Raw genomic sequence first — 13,946 nt, 5'->3', positions numbered from 1 at the left:
ATGATGTGTATGAGGATATGCAATAGATATATGTTAATTAACAATCATTGAACAGAGTTTGGCCAAAGTACGTAGCATACTGTTGCTGTGTACCACAAACTAGCAAAAGTGGTATTTTAATTATTGAAGAGCTGTGTAATTTCATGTAAGGATGGATGCTGTTCACTTTAATCAAGAGGAAGCAGCGCATTCACCAGGCAGCTGTGTTAACACGGAGTGAAGCTAACGGCCATTATTATCATCACTGTGTTTTAGCGCCACCCTGCACAGCAGCGGCCTGCTAGCTTGCCTGCGAAAGCCGCCTCGGCCTCGTCTGGGTTCGGCGGGGACTCGGCTTCCATGTCGATGTTTCCCGGTTCCGCCATCACGGCGATCGTGGTGACTTCGGCCTCCGATTCGGTATCCGAGTCCACTTCCTCCACCGGCGGCATGCCGATGGGCGGTTCATCCAGCCCGAGCGCCTTCGTGGCCGAGTCCGCTTCGTCCATTCCTCCGCCGAACGACAAGAGCCGAATGTGACCGAGCAGCCGCGGGGCAGAGCTTGGACCGAACACAGCCGAGCCTGGTACGAACCAGAAAAGAACCGTAAACACGGAACCTGTTTACCGATAATCGGTAATAAAAACTAAAAAAACCGGAAACAGTAACGGAAACGTCCAAGCATCAAACGAGCTACTCCGGAGAGAGGACGACCGCTCGACTGTTTGTTTTTCATCAAGTCTCAGGAAAAGATGTGCACCGGAAACTAACGACAGAACACGAGTCGATCCGAAGCAACACAGCGGCCATAAACACACAGCGAAGAATATGACCGAAATACAAATGACACAATTTAAATATATAGATAATTTATAACATGTTTAATTTCACATGAACAAACCCCCGTGGTTTTATTCTTTTATTTTTATTTCATGTTGAGTTTTAAATGTTTTGATTGTTTTATGTGCTGATGTAAACCTCAAGTGTACCAGTCTGTATGTTTCCTGTCTTGTGACTGTTTTATATTATATCATTAGATATTATGTACACTTATTAATGTAAAAGCAGGATTTTACTTTAGGTGTAGCTGATTTGTTTAGGACTGCAGGACTTCTAGATTAATCAATTTGAATGATTGTTTGGTTTGTAAAATTCTGAAAATAGTGACATTTTTACAATGTTTGTTTTGTCAAACTAACAGTCCAAAAACCTCAAAATTGTACATTTGTTTACAACTATTACATTTGAGATTCTGGGACCATGAAATGTATTTAACATGTTAAATTATCAAAACAGTAGCTAATCAATGAATCAACTAAACGTTTCAGCTCTTGTACATATCGTTAGGTGCAGAAGTTTAACAAAGCATGATATTTTTTGTAAGTAAAAATATCCTAACCCTATAAAGTAAATTTCCCTTTGAAATGTAGTGGAGTATAAATTAGAAGTAACTAAGTACATTTTAAATATTGTCCTGTAGAGGCTTTTATCATTTGGTTATCAAATACAAATGTTATAATCTCCTCAAAGAGTCATACTCTGATTATGAAGATAAAAATGTACACTTTTTTCTTTTACTAAATCATTGTTAGTACACCTCACATAATCCCCAGACAATTTCCACAATAAAAACTATTTATTACATGTGTTTAATAAGAATACTTAACATCTGTTGTGGCTGATTAGTAGTGCAGACAGCTGGAATGTAAACGCAGAGAAAGGAAACTCTTTATAATCCTCTTGATCTCCTCTCAAGTCTCTTTCAGCAGACTGAGAAAATGTGAAAATAAACACAAAACGTCCACGAAACGATAAACAGAACAGGAGCCAACATTTAATATTAACTAGAAGAAACTGAAACTAAAGTAAAACACAACTGAACACACTGATGTTTAAAGGTTTCTTTAAAAAACAGAATGTGTAGGGCTGCAACTAACGATTATTTTAATTATCGATTCATTGTTTTGGTTTAAAAAATGTCAGAAAATAGTGAGAAATGTGCATCCAAGTCTCTCCAAGTCTCTCCAAGTCTCCAAGTCCAAGCTGATGTCTTTAAATGTCTTGTTTTGTCAGTCCAAAATCCAAATATATTCACTTTAATATGACATAACAGAGAAAAACAGGAGATTTCCGTATTTAGAGGCTGAAAACAACATTTTCTTGATAACATATTGTGTTGATCGACAGTCTCAACACAGGTTCACTGAAGATCAGCCAACAAATAAAAAAAAGCAGATGACGGTTTCACTTCCTGTTCTCACCAGCTACAGTCAATTATATAATAATTGTCACATAAGTGTTTTTATGTTGTTTGAATTCAGAATATCTTTCAAAAGCTTTTCGTTTTGTACCGACAGGAAATAATAAAATATGCACTTTGACGTTAATCAAACTTCGACCTTGGAATATGTTTTCCCAGAGATATAATATCTTTCTTCCCCCACACCCTCTCTGTATACGTCTCGCCACCAAAGTCACAATTTAATTTGATTATTTGCAGCTGTGAATCAAGTTTTTTATGTATATTTTTGAACAGAGTTGCTACAACAACAAAACAAATCTTTAAATGATTGTGTAGTCTGGAACTGAGACACAGCTACTCTGTAATTAAACATATTTTTTGTCTTGACTGATGTTCATCCGCCTATCGCACTCAGTCAAGTTGGGGCGCTTCACCCGCCTGGGTTGCAGTCAGGCTCCACCTTCTCTTTGCCCATATAAGGACTTAAAGGTGGTGCCGAGTGGAAAAGCCCCAAAGTCCAGGCATGGTTTTTTTTTTTTTTTAAATAGACTCCAGTATCTTTAGTATGACGACCACGACCACCACCACCACCACCACCACCACCACCGGTTCCCCAGGCCGCCCTCCCTTGTTCCTTCTTGGTTATTTTCTCACTTTGGAGCAGAATAAAAAGTATGTTCCCGTGCAGGAGAACCCCAGAGAGGATTTAAACCTGTCAGATATGAGTCTACAGTCTCAGCTCCACATCGGGACCAGCTCCTGGCTGATCTTGGGTTGTTTTCCTGTCAGCGTTGAATCCTGGAGACCATGTAGTAAAGCAGGAAGAAGACCAGCACCAGGCCCACAGAGACGTAGCAGAGGATGCGGCGGTTATCTCTGCCGGATCGAACCATGGTGGAGAAGCGCTTCACGCTGCCGCTCAGCAGGCCCGTCGCACTCAGGAAGTTTGAGTCCTGAAAGGAAAAGATAATGAATTTGGCTGCTAAAATGGAAATGGACACATGCAAACCAACCAGAAGCTCTGGTTATATCGGCTAAAATAACACATATCGCTTAATTTACCAGCTGGACTCACCATGCCGTCCAGATACTCGTTCTGATCATCAGCCTCTCTGTCGATTTCGTACGCCAGCTGTGAGATTCAGAGACAGGACAGACGATGCAGTTATAAAACACAGGTCATACACTCATGTTGTTATTATCTTTGGAAACAGAATGATTATAGACATCAAATTCATTAATATAAATATATTATGGAAAGGTTTTCATTTTCCCTTCATGTCCAAAAAGTTTAGTTTTTTTCCTGATTTGGAACAAATGGTCGGAGAACATTAAACCTATAAAAAGGTCAGAGTAAATAATAAAAGCTTATGTTTTAAAAGAAACCTCTGGAAGAGCCAGGCAGTAAAATGGTTATCAAACATACGGCAACATTTTTGGTTTTAAGTGTGCACAATGCTATGTGAACCTACGTGCAGTAATATTGATAATATGTAAAATGATAGTTGTAAAATTAATGCTTTTCCAAAATAAGAAATAAAAAAGCAGATTTTGAGAAATGAAAATACAACAGCGGATGGTCCAGAACAGAAACCCTCTATTTTCACGTTGATTTGTATTCATACAGCCCACGTCAGTGTCGTCACATCAGTGTCACCACATCAGTGTCACATCAGTGTCATCACATCAGTGTCATCACATCAGTGTCATCACATCAGTGTCACCACATCAGTGTCATCACATCAGTGTCATCACATCAGTGTCATCACATCAGTGTCATCACATCAGTGTCACCACATCAGTGTCATCACATCAGTGTCATCACATCAGTGTCATCACATCAGTGTCATCACATCAGTGTCACCACATCAGTGTCACCACATCAGTGTCACATCAGTGTCATCACATCAGTGTCACCACATCAGTGTCACCACATCAGTGTCACCACATCAGTGTCACCACATCAGTGTCACCACATCAGTGTCACCACATCAGTGTCATCACATCAGTGTCACCACATCAGTGTCACCACATCAGTGTCATCACATCAGTGTCATCACATCAGTGTCACCACATCAGTGTCACATCAGTGTCATCACATCAGTGTCACCACATCAGTGTCATCACATCAGTGTCATCACATCAGTGTCATCACATCAGTGTCATCACATCAGTGTCATCACATCAGTGTCATCACATCAGTGTCATCACATCAGTGTCACCACATCAGTGTCACCACATCAGTGTCATCACATCAGTGTCACCACATCAGTGTCACCACATCAGTGTCACCACATCAGTGTCACCACATCAGTGTCACCACATCAGTGTCACCACATCAGTGTCATCACATCAGTGTCACCACATCAGTGTCACCACATCAGTGTCATCACATCACATCAGTGTCACCACATCAGTGTCACCACATCAGTGTCACCACATCAGTGTCATCACATCAGTGTCACCACATCAGTGTCATCACATCAGTGTCATCACATCAGTGTCATCACATCAGTGTCACCACATCAGTGTCATCACATCAGTGTCACATCAGTGTCACCACATCAGTGTCATCACATCAGTGTCACCACATCAGTGTCATCACATCAGTGTCACCACATCAGTGTCACCACATCAGTGTCATCACATCAGTGTCACATCAGTGTCACCACATCAGTGTCATCACATCAGTGTCACCACATCAGTGTCACATCAGTGTCACCACATCAGTGTCACCACATCAGTGTCATCACATCAGTGTCATCACATCAGTGTCACATCAGTGTCACCACATCAGTGTCACCACATCAGTGTCATCACATCAGTGTCACATCAGTGTCACCACATCAGTGTCATCACATCAGTGTCACCACATCAGTGTCATCACATCAGTGTCACCACATCAGTGTCACCACATCAGTGTCATCACATCAGTGTCATCACATCAGTGTCATCACATCAGTGTCACCACATCAGTGTCATCACATCAGTGTCACCACATCAGTGTCACCACATCAGTGTCACCACATCAGTGTCACCACATCAGTGTCATCACATCAGTGTCACCACATCAGTGTCATCACATCAGTGTCATCACATCAGTGTCACCACATCAGTGTCATCACATCAGTGTCACCACATCAGTGTCATCACATCAGTGTCATCACATCAGTGTCATCACATCAGTGTCACCACATCAGTGTCACATCAGTGTCATCACATCAGTGTCATCACATCAGTGTCACCACATCAGTGTCATCACATCAGTGTCACCACATCAGTGTCACCACATCAGTGTCACCACATCAGTGTCACCACATCAGTGTCACCACATCAGTGTCACCACATCAGTGTCATCACATCAGTGTCACCACATCAGTGTCATCACATCAGTGTCATCACATCAGTGTCACATCAGTGTCACCACATCAGTGTCACCACATCAGTGTCATCACATCAGTGTCACCACATCAGTGTCATCACATCAGTGTCATCACATCAGTGTCATCACATCAGTGTCATCACATCAGTGTCACCACATCAGTGTCACCACATCAGTGTCACCACATCAGTGTCACCACATCAGTGTCACATCAGTGTCACCACATCAGTGTCGTCACATCAGTGTCACATCAGTGTCATCACATCAGTGTCACATCAGTGTCATCACATCAGTGTCACCACATCAGTGTCATCACATCAGTGTCACATCAGTGTCATCACATCAGTGTCACCACATCAGTGTCACCACATCAGTGTCATCACATCAGTGTCACATCAGTGTCACCACATCAGTGTCACATCAGTGTCACCACATCAGTGTCATCACATCAGTGTCATCACATCAGTGTCATCACATCAGTGTCACCACATCAGTGTCATCACATCAGTGTCATCACATCAGTGTCACCACATCAGTGTCATCACATCAGTGTCATCACATCAGTGTCGTCACATCAGTGTCGCCACATCAGTGTCGTCACATCAGTGTCGTCACATCAGTGTCACCACATCAGTGTCACCACATCAGTGTCATCACATCAGTGTCACATCAGTGTCACATCAGTGTCATCACATCAGTGTCGTCACATCAGTGTCGTCACATCAGTGTCGTCACATCAGTGTCATCACATCAGTGTCGTCACATCAGTGTCGTCACATCAGTGTCGTCACATCAGTGTCACCACATCAGTGTCGTCACATCAGTGTCGCCACATCAGTGTCACCACATCAGTGTCGTCACATCAGTGTCGTCACATCAGTGTCGTCACATCAGTGTCGTCACATCAGTGTCATCACATCAGTGTCATCACATCAGTGTCGTCACATCAGTGTCGTCACATCAGTGTCACCACATCAGTGTCACCACATCAGTGTCACCACATCAGTGTCACATCAGTGTCACATCAGTGTCATCACATCAGTGTCGTCACATCAGTGTCGTCACATCAGTGTCACCACATCAGTGTCACCACATCAGTGTCATCACATCAGTGTCACATCAGTGTCACATCAGTGTCACCACGTCAGTGTCATCACATCAGTGTCACATCAGTGTCACATCAGTGTCATCACATCAGTGTCGTCACATCAGTGTCGTCACATCAGTGTCACCACATCAGTGTCACCACGTCAGTGTCACCACGTCAGTGTCACCACATCAGTGTCACATCAGTGTCATCACATCAGTGTCGTCACATCAGTGTCGTCACATCAGTGTCACCACATCAGTGTCACCACGTCAGTGTCACCACATCAGTGTCATCACATCAGTGTCACATCAGTGTCATCACATCAGTGTCGTCACATCAGTGTCGTCACATCAGTGTCACCACGTCAGTGTCACCACGTCAGTGTCACCACATCAGTGTCACCACATCAGTGTCACATCAGTACCAACAGGTGTGTGGACTGTTGGTCAGAGCAAACAGTCTGAGGAAGACTCTGACTAAAAACATTAACAAATGTATTAGAAATGATGAAAACCATGAAGAGTAATTGTTGGTGGCGACTCACAGATTTCAGTCTGGAGACTTTGGTGGCGAGGTTCTCAGCCAGGCGTTTGTTTTCAGTATCCAGCATGTCGTCCACAGAGCCATGACCTGGAAACACATGGGAGTAGAAATTAAACTGTGGTTGTTAAGTCCAGGGGTCTTCAATGTCTTTACAGCAAGCAAGCCAACTGTGTCGGTCAGTAACAAACTACACACTTCTTCCTCGCAATGTTAGATGGTAACTATGCACACATAGTAATTAGATATTAATCATCTTCTCTTTTACTTGCGGAAAAAGTATTTAAGAAGCATTGTGTGGACTGAGTAAGGTTAACGTTAAACATTCCCGTTTAAAGCAGTCAACACCTGTGCGGTGCTATGACAGCTATAAAGTGACACTAAGCTCCTCAGATAGGGTTCGTTAGCCTGCTAGCTAAGCTCAAGTGTTCGGCTCTAAAAGTGAAACACAGATCGAGACACTTCACACATCGCTGATCTGATCCGTCATTTATGTTATCCTCAACATAGCACAGCTGTAACACCACCTGTGTACTGCTGAAGACGGTTAATGGTTTAATATTTAGAAGTGAGTACGTGTCAAAAACAATACCTCTATTCCAGTCCGCCATGTTGGTGTGTGACGTCACGATCAGCTGTGTTGTAGGTTTGCACGTGACCCCGGAAACAACTCCTGTTTGTGTCTCTAGCCACCATCTGTTCTTCTGAAAGATGAATCCCTGTTTAAAAACACTAACTTCGGTTCTGAAGGGTTTTCTAGACTTCTCAAAGACTCTTCCAATCATTGGGACAGAAAACAAGTTTCAATGAGACCAAAGTAATTACAAAATAATTACAAAATAATTACAAAATAATTACAAAATAATTACAAAATAATTACAAAATAATTACAAAATAATTACAAAATAATTACAAAATAATTACAAAAATAATTACAAAATAATTACAAAATAATTACAAAATAATTACAAAATAAAAAAATGTATGTACATATATGAAGAGAAAAAAATATAAGAAGTAAAATATATTTATATTTATTTAGTGCAGACAGCAAGTGAGTGAATGTGTCTGTGGTTGAGAAGCCCGATGGCTTGGTGGTAAAAACTGTCCCTGAGTCTGGTGCGTGCAGCCAGGCTCCTGTATCGTCTGCCTGACGGTAACAGGGAGAACAGTCTGCGTGCTGGGTGGCTGTGGTCCTTTATGATGCTTTGTGCCTTCCTGAGACAACCGCTGTTGGACAAACATGGTGGCATTTTTTAAAAATTACTTTTAAAAAAATGTATTACTTATGTCCCTGCTAAATTCGTACGACCCAAGAAACACATTATTGACATTTAGAATAATGGAGGCAGCATTATTATGTCCACAATTATGTAAAAGAGAGAATATGTTAGTATTATATAAATAAAGCCCCAGTGACCAACAGTAAAATACAAGTTGAACATCTATATACAAGTCAAGTGTTCTGTAAATTTAAACTATACAAATAGTGCAAAGAAATACATACTGACTGGATGATTATGTTCAGTATGTGCATTTATACATGTCTATACTGTAACTGTATATAGCGCCTGTTGCATTTATATTGACGATGACAGATGATATGTACATATTAGAAAATTGGTGCAGTAAAAAGTGTAAAATGATCATCTATAATGGAAGCAATGATGTTTTGGTGTTACAGGGTTAACGACAGTATATGACTGATTTAACTGTGCAACAGAGTGATGGCCTGTGGCTGTCACACAGGCCATCTGTCATTATTACAGGCGATTAGACTGACCTCCACACCTGCATTGTAATGATAATATATGAGAGACTGAATGAAGCTGAACAAACAGATTCAGTAATAAAGGTTTTTACATATGGTCAGATGGGTGTGCAGTTTGCTTTTCCTGTATGTTAAATTTAACAGTAAACATTTGCTTTTGACTGTATTTCCCTGTTGAAATGGCGTAAAGAAAAAAGGTTTCTAAGACAGCTGACTATGTTGTACAGACAGGGTGCAAATGTACTTTTTGTTCACCGGCCAAATGGCTAGTGAATATACATTTTAACAGCCGTTCAATAGATTACCGTTGTGTGTGTTTTTCTGGTGAGTGATGCAAATCTACTTGCCACTTGCATAGTTTATCACCAATGAACTGGTAATTGGAGATAATGTTGTGCCTGTGTACAGATCATTGATACTCTTTCCAGTTTCTAGAATTGTATTTGCTGTTGTGATATTTCCCCATTCAACAGTACATTGCAGTAGATAGTAAAACAGTAAAGTGAACAGTAAGTGTGTGAAGTGTGTTGACTATGTGTGACCACTAGGAAGCAGCAAACACTCACTGTCCAGACTAGTAAACTGATCCCAGCAGGTCAACTTGCCCAGTGTTGACTGAACCAATTCACCCAGAATGAATGTATGAAGCAAGTGCATCTCACAGACTTTAAACTCAGACATGCTGTTAAGTGTGTACTAGATTAAATATCAGCAATGTGTGGCAGCATGAATCAACTCTAATGGAGGTTGCTGATCCGTCAAATGAGTCCTTAAACTACTTTTTTGGTCGACAGAGATTTAGAGTGTGGGGTCAAAGGTCATGCTATCAGTGTGAAGACACTATCATGCAAATGTGAAACAGTGATCTCATCCTGTGTGTGTGTGTGTGTGTTCAGTTAATCCTCCTGTGTCTCTATGCACTGTAATCCACCTGTGTGTGCGTGTATGTCAGTCACGTGTGTGTGTGTGTGTGCCACCTGACATCAGCCGGCTGCTCAGAGAGGGGGGAAGGGAAGTGTGCAAGAGTTTTGTGTGTGTGTGTGTGTGTAGAAAACAAAACAATGGTAATGGACAATGACTAATGCAGTCAGAGGACCAACAGGATAGATGCACATGAGGAGGGTTGCTAAGCGGTTTCTTGCTGGTTGCTAAGGGATGCTAACTGGTTAGAGGGTTTTCTGCAAGCCCCCAGGAAGAGCGGCACGCTATGAAGACAATTTTTGTAGTGGCCAAACCGTGGAGTTCAAACGTTGGTATCAGATGCCATGCCCCCCATCGACTTACATCGGGAAAGAAATGTCTGTAAATCAGCGTATAATGTTTTTTTAAGGTAAATCAACTTCCCAGTACAAACACTTGAATAGCCCTTATTTTAAATGATTAGTTCTTAAAAGTTGTAAAATGCACTTATTGCCAAATAATAATAATTTTATACTCGAAAGTGGAGCCATTTTGGCTTCATGCGCCACTGAGCAACTTTCATAGGAATGAACGGGGCCCCGCCTCCAACGCTGTATCCTGTTCTCTTTATTCAATCATGGTTTTCTGGTGGTTGCTTCCCTAGTTGTACCCTCTGACCCCCCTGCCTTCAGTTTTACCTCTTCTTCTCAAGTCTGTTTTGACATAGTGTGTATAGAGGCAGAGTCCCTCCCCTTCAGGTGTCCCCTGTGGAAAAGTATTTCAGAACAAATATGTACAGTAGTCAACAACAAGAGACAAATACTTTATAGATCATGTTTGAATTGTGTCATGAATTACAACATGAGAATTGTACATTTAAAAGATCATTTCAAGAAAAAGTCGCAATCTGTCGTAGTGTGTGTAAACCTGATCTGTGTAAACCTGGTGTGTGTGTGTACACATGGTGTGTTTATGTGTAGACATGGTATGTGTGTGTGTAGACCTGGTGTGTGTAGACGTGGTGTGTTCTGCTCAGCAGGAGGAGCTGCAGCAGCAGTCTCTCTGGTGCTCACTGAAGCCACAGATTGTCTAATTAGATTAAGCGAGGCTTTCCTCAGATAATCATTTAGCCAGCTCCTGTTTTTTCCTCCGATGGAGCGCTGCTTGTGGCTGTGAGCTTGCTGAAGGTCAAACTGAATTTCTGATCAGAAGTCTGCTTTTGGTAGTAAATTGTGATCTTGGAGCAGGTCTGCAGACTGCCCGCTGAGGAGCTGTGGCCGGGTAATGGGCTGTTTCTGGAGCTGTGAGTGTGACGCTGCTCAGAGTAATCGGACTGCCACTAATACCTGCTGCTGCTAACAGGAGGCGATGGGGGAAGTTTCTGTAAGTAAAGCTTTTCTTCTCCTCCGTGCTGCAGTAATGAAGTGACAATAATGTGTTATGAGAAATGCTTCGCTCTAAAGAGTGTTTTCTGTCAGAAAGCCTGATTACGTTCCCTCAGTGTGGAGGGCTGGCCGCTGAGTCTAACTGTTCCTCACAGCTATTGTTTGTGTGGTATCATGTACTGCTGTAATGACGAGTTTGTTATTAACTGATCAAAAGACACTTTATACAAATGTAAATGCTCCTGTTGTAGCCTCTCACGTGGAGACGTACAGCCCCTCCATGTTACTTGTTGTAAATGGGATCTCTTTGTGTTTCTGGACTGTTGGTTGGAATCACCTAATGAAGCTCTGGTTTGGTACAATGAGCAGCAAAGCTCTATCTTATCATTTTGACAAGATGATTTCTGTTAGGCCTGTTCACCTCACCGTAGCTCTTTTCTTTCTCTCCTTCGGCATTAAACAGGCTGCTTCTTTCTTGCTCAGATTAAGCCTCGGCTGACTGATTGACACAGATTACAGTTGAAGGCACAGAGGTCAAAACCTGTGAGGAACAGATATAAAGGCTTTCAGTCCACACACCAGCAGGCACAATACTCCACACACAGATATCCAGTTTAAAGCAAATCAACAAGTGAAATGAATCGAGTTCTTTCGCTGTTAAGTGAGTAATCACTCATTCAGCTGGTTACTAACGGTGATGAGTAACACACACAACGCCAGACACTTCAATGTAGTAAATTAGAAGTGAGTTTGATTAGCAAATTCCAAAACTGAACAAACTTCAGTTTTTTTATCCTCCTGCTATGAATTCAGATATGAATTATGTAATAGGTATTTTTTAAACATGACACAATCTCTCTGTCACTCCCAGCCTTCAAGACAATCTCAGTTTTAAGTTCAGTTCAATCATGTCAACCTTCTTTCCTGACGGATTGCTAAACGGATTGAGTGATATTTGAATTGTATATTTTGTGGACTTCCAAGTGAATCATTGCATGATGTTATGATCTATTCTACATACAGATCTACATGCTATTTCAACATCTCAACAACCCCAGGAATATAAAACTGGTTGAGAAGTCTTAAAAACCTCCTCATGTGGCAGGACCAGTTCACTTATCTCCCCGAACAACACAACGTTGGGGATTGTGCGATAAGAGGAAGGAAAGGAGGAAATGAGGTTTTAAAGCTGTTCCATCGTTAAGATTTGTTGAGATTATTTATAATAAGTGTTGGAGACTGTTACTTTATTTGATTTGTCAGTTGCTGACCTACAGACAACTACTGGCTAATTCAATATATATGGCACTGAATCATAACCCATAAGAACCCGGACCCATTTCTACTTTAAGGAATATTATGGGGAACATAACACAGACTAAACCGAGCAGATCACATCTCTTATTGTGACTGATGTGTCACATTAGATTTTCTGGGAAAGTTTAAGGTTAAAGTCCTGATGTGACATTAATATCACAGCGATATTATCGTATTTGTTTCATATCAATGTGATCGAGAAATGTTTCCACAACAGGTTGGATGTAATAAAGGACATGTTATGTAAGCATTCTAATTCTTAAATGGCTTGAATCTTACCTTTAGCAACAAAAAACAAACTTTTTAGATTGAAGTTCTGTCGCATGTGTTGTCCTGGCACATGACCCCCCAGGATGTTCAGTACGTGTCACTTAGGGACTTCATGAGTTAAAATCAAGGGTAAAGCTGTATAGGGAAGAACAGGATGGTGTCCTGGACAATAGCTTGAGGACATTTTCTCGATCTGAATCTCTTTGAACTTTAATTGAATACTGCTGTTACAGATGTCAACCCCACTTTCCCAAAAACAATACCAAAGGCATGACCTTTGTTAGCCCTAACTGTTAAGACAAATCCAGACCTTTGTGTAATGATATTTCTAAATCTCTCCCCTACAGGTATTTATTTGTTTTCCCATGAAACCCCTGAAATAACCTCTTCTATCCGCCTACAGTCACAGAATCCCTGTCAGGCCAGATCTGCACCTCAGGCTGACTACTGAGTCTGTATTTTTTGGGAGGCCTCTATCGAGTCCCAGAGGAAGGAGATATGGCCAACAACTCTTTTCGCGGGTCCAAACATGGCCGGCGTGGCGAGGCCAACCACGATGCGGAGTTCAGCTGCTCATTGCAGGAGATGCGCTCCCTCATGGAGCTAAGAGGAGAAGAGTCATTGACCAGGATCAAGGAAAGTTACGGAGATGTTAACGGACTGTGTTCCAGACTGAGAACGTCACCTGTCGAAGGTAAATATGTTGAGAAACTCTGCTTCTGTGTTAAGTGTATGTCCTCACAGACTCAAACAACAGGCTGACTGCCAGCTGGTGCATCACAGCAGCAGAAATATGAATGTAAAACTCAACTACAGGCAGTCTGTTTAGGAGTCACGGTTCGGTGCAGGTTTGGTACAGCAGAAGTTCTGCATTATGTGCGTCAATCTACACACCGTGTATTCTGCGTGCTGCTCCGTGCACCAGACAGTGATCCGCAGACTGGAGGTTCAGTAAAACACACAAACCTTTACAGTCTAACTGAATACAGTTTGGTGGTTACAGTCAGAGACATTTTGCTATGGAACAATGTTGTAGGTCCCTTCACCAGTGACTCACAGATCCCCCCCCC

At 41.8% G+C, this 13,946-nt stretch overlaps 3 protein-coding genes across 9 annotated transcripts in view; 2 read left to right on the top strand and 1 right to left on the bottom strand.

The window, feature by feature from the left end:
- deaf1 (DEAF1 transcription factor) overlaps nucleotides 1-519 on the top strand; it is an 8,602-nt gene extending 8,083 nt beyond the window's left edge. Inside the window, exon 12 of the mRNA XM_029433413.1 lies at nucleotides 256-519. Coding sequence (XP_029289273.1) covers nucleotides 256-519 — 264 coding nt within the window. The remainder of the gene's footprint in view (nucleotides 1-255) is intronic.
- A 1,077-nt stretch (nucleotides 520-1,596) lies between these two features.
- bet1l (Bet1 golgi vesicular membrane trafficking protein-like) lies at nucleotides 1,597-7,928 on the bottom strand. The gene is made up of 4 exons (XM_029433115.1): nucleotides 7,826-7,928; nucleotides 7,238-7,323; nucleotides 3,297-3,353; nucleotides 1,597-3,174 (listed from the first exon to the last, which is right to left on the bottom strand). Exons 1-4 carry the CDS (start codon nucleotides 7,842-7,844, stop codon nucleotides 3,007-3,009), a joined length of 330 nt encoding a protein of 109 aa, XP_029288975.1. The 5' UTR covers nucleotides 7,845-7,928; the 3' UTR covers nucleotides 1,597-3,006.
- A 5,446-nt stretch (nucleotides 7,929-13,374) lies between these two features.
- The window catches only part of atp2b1b (ATPase plasma membrane Ca2+ transporting 1b), a 29,056-nt gene continuing 28,484 nt past the window's right edge, over nucleotides 13,375-13,946 (top strand). For all 7 annotated transcript variants that reach the window (XM_029433039.1, XM_029433040.1, XM_029433042.1 and 4 more), the window contains exon 1: nucleotides 13,375-13,570. In XM_029433039.1, the coding sequence (XP_029288899.1) occupies nucleotides 13,375-13,570 (196 nt within the window). The remainder of the gene's footprint in view (nucleotides 13,571-13,946) is intronic.

The sequence above is a fragment of the Cottoperca gobio genome, chromosome 6 (genome assembly GCF_900634415.1).
Source record: "Cottoperca gobio chromosome 6, fCotGob3.1, whole genome shotgun sequence".
Taxonomy (NCBI): domain Eukaryota; kingdom Metazoa; phylum Chordata; class Actinopteri; order Perciformes; family Bovichtidae; genus Cottoperca; species Cottoperca gobio.
The sequence above is the reverse complement of the archived record's forward strand: the minus strand, read 5'-3'. Positions and strand labels throughout refer to the sequence as shown.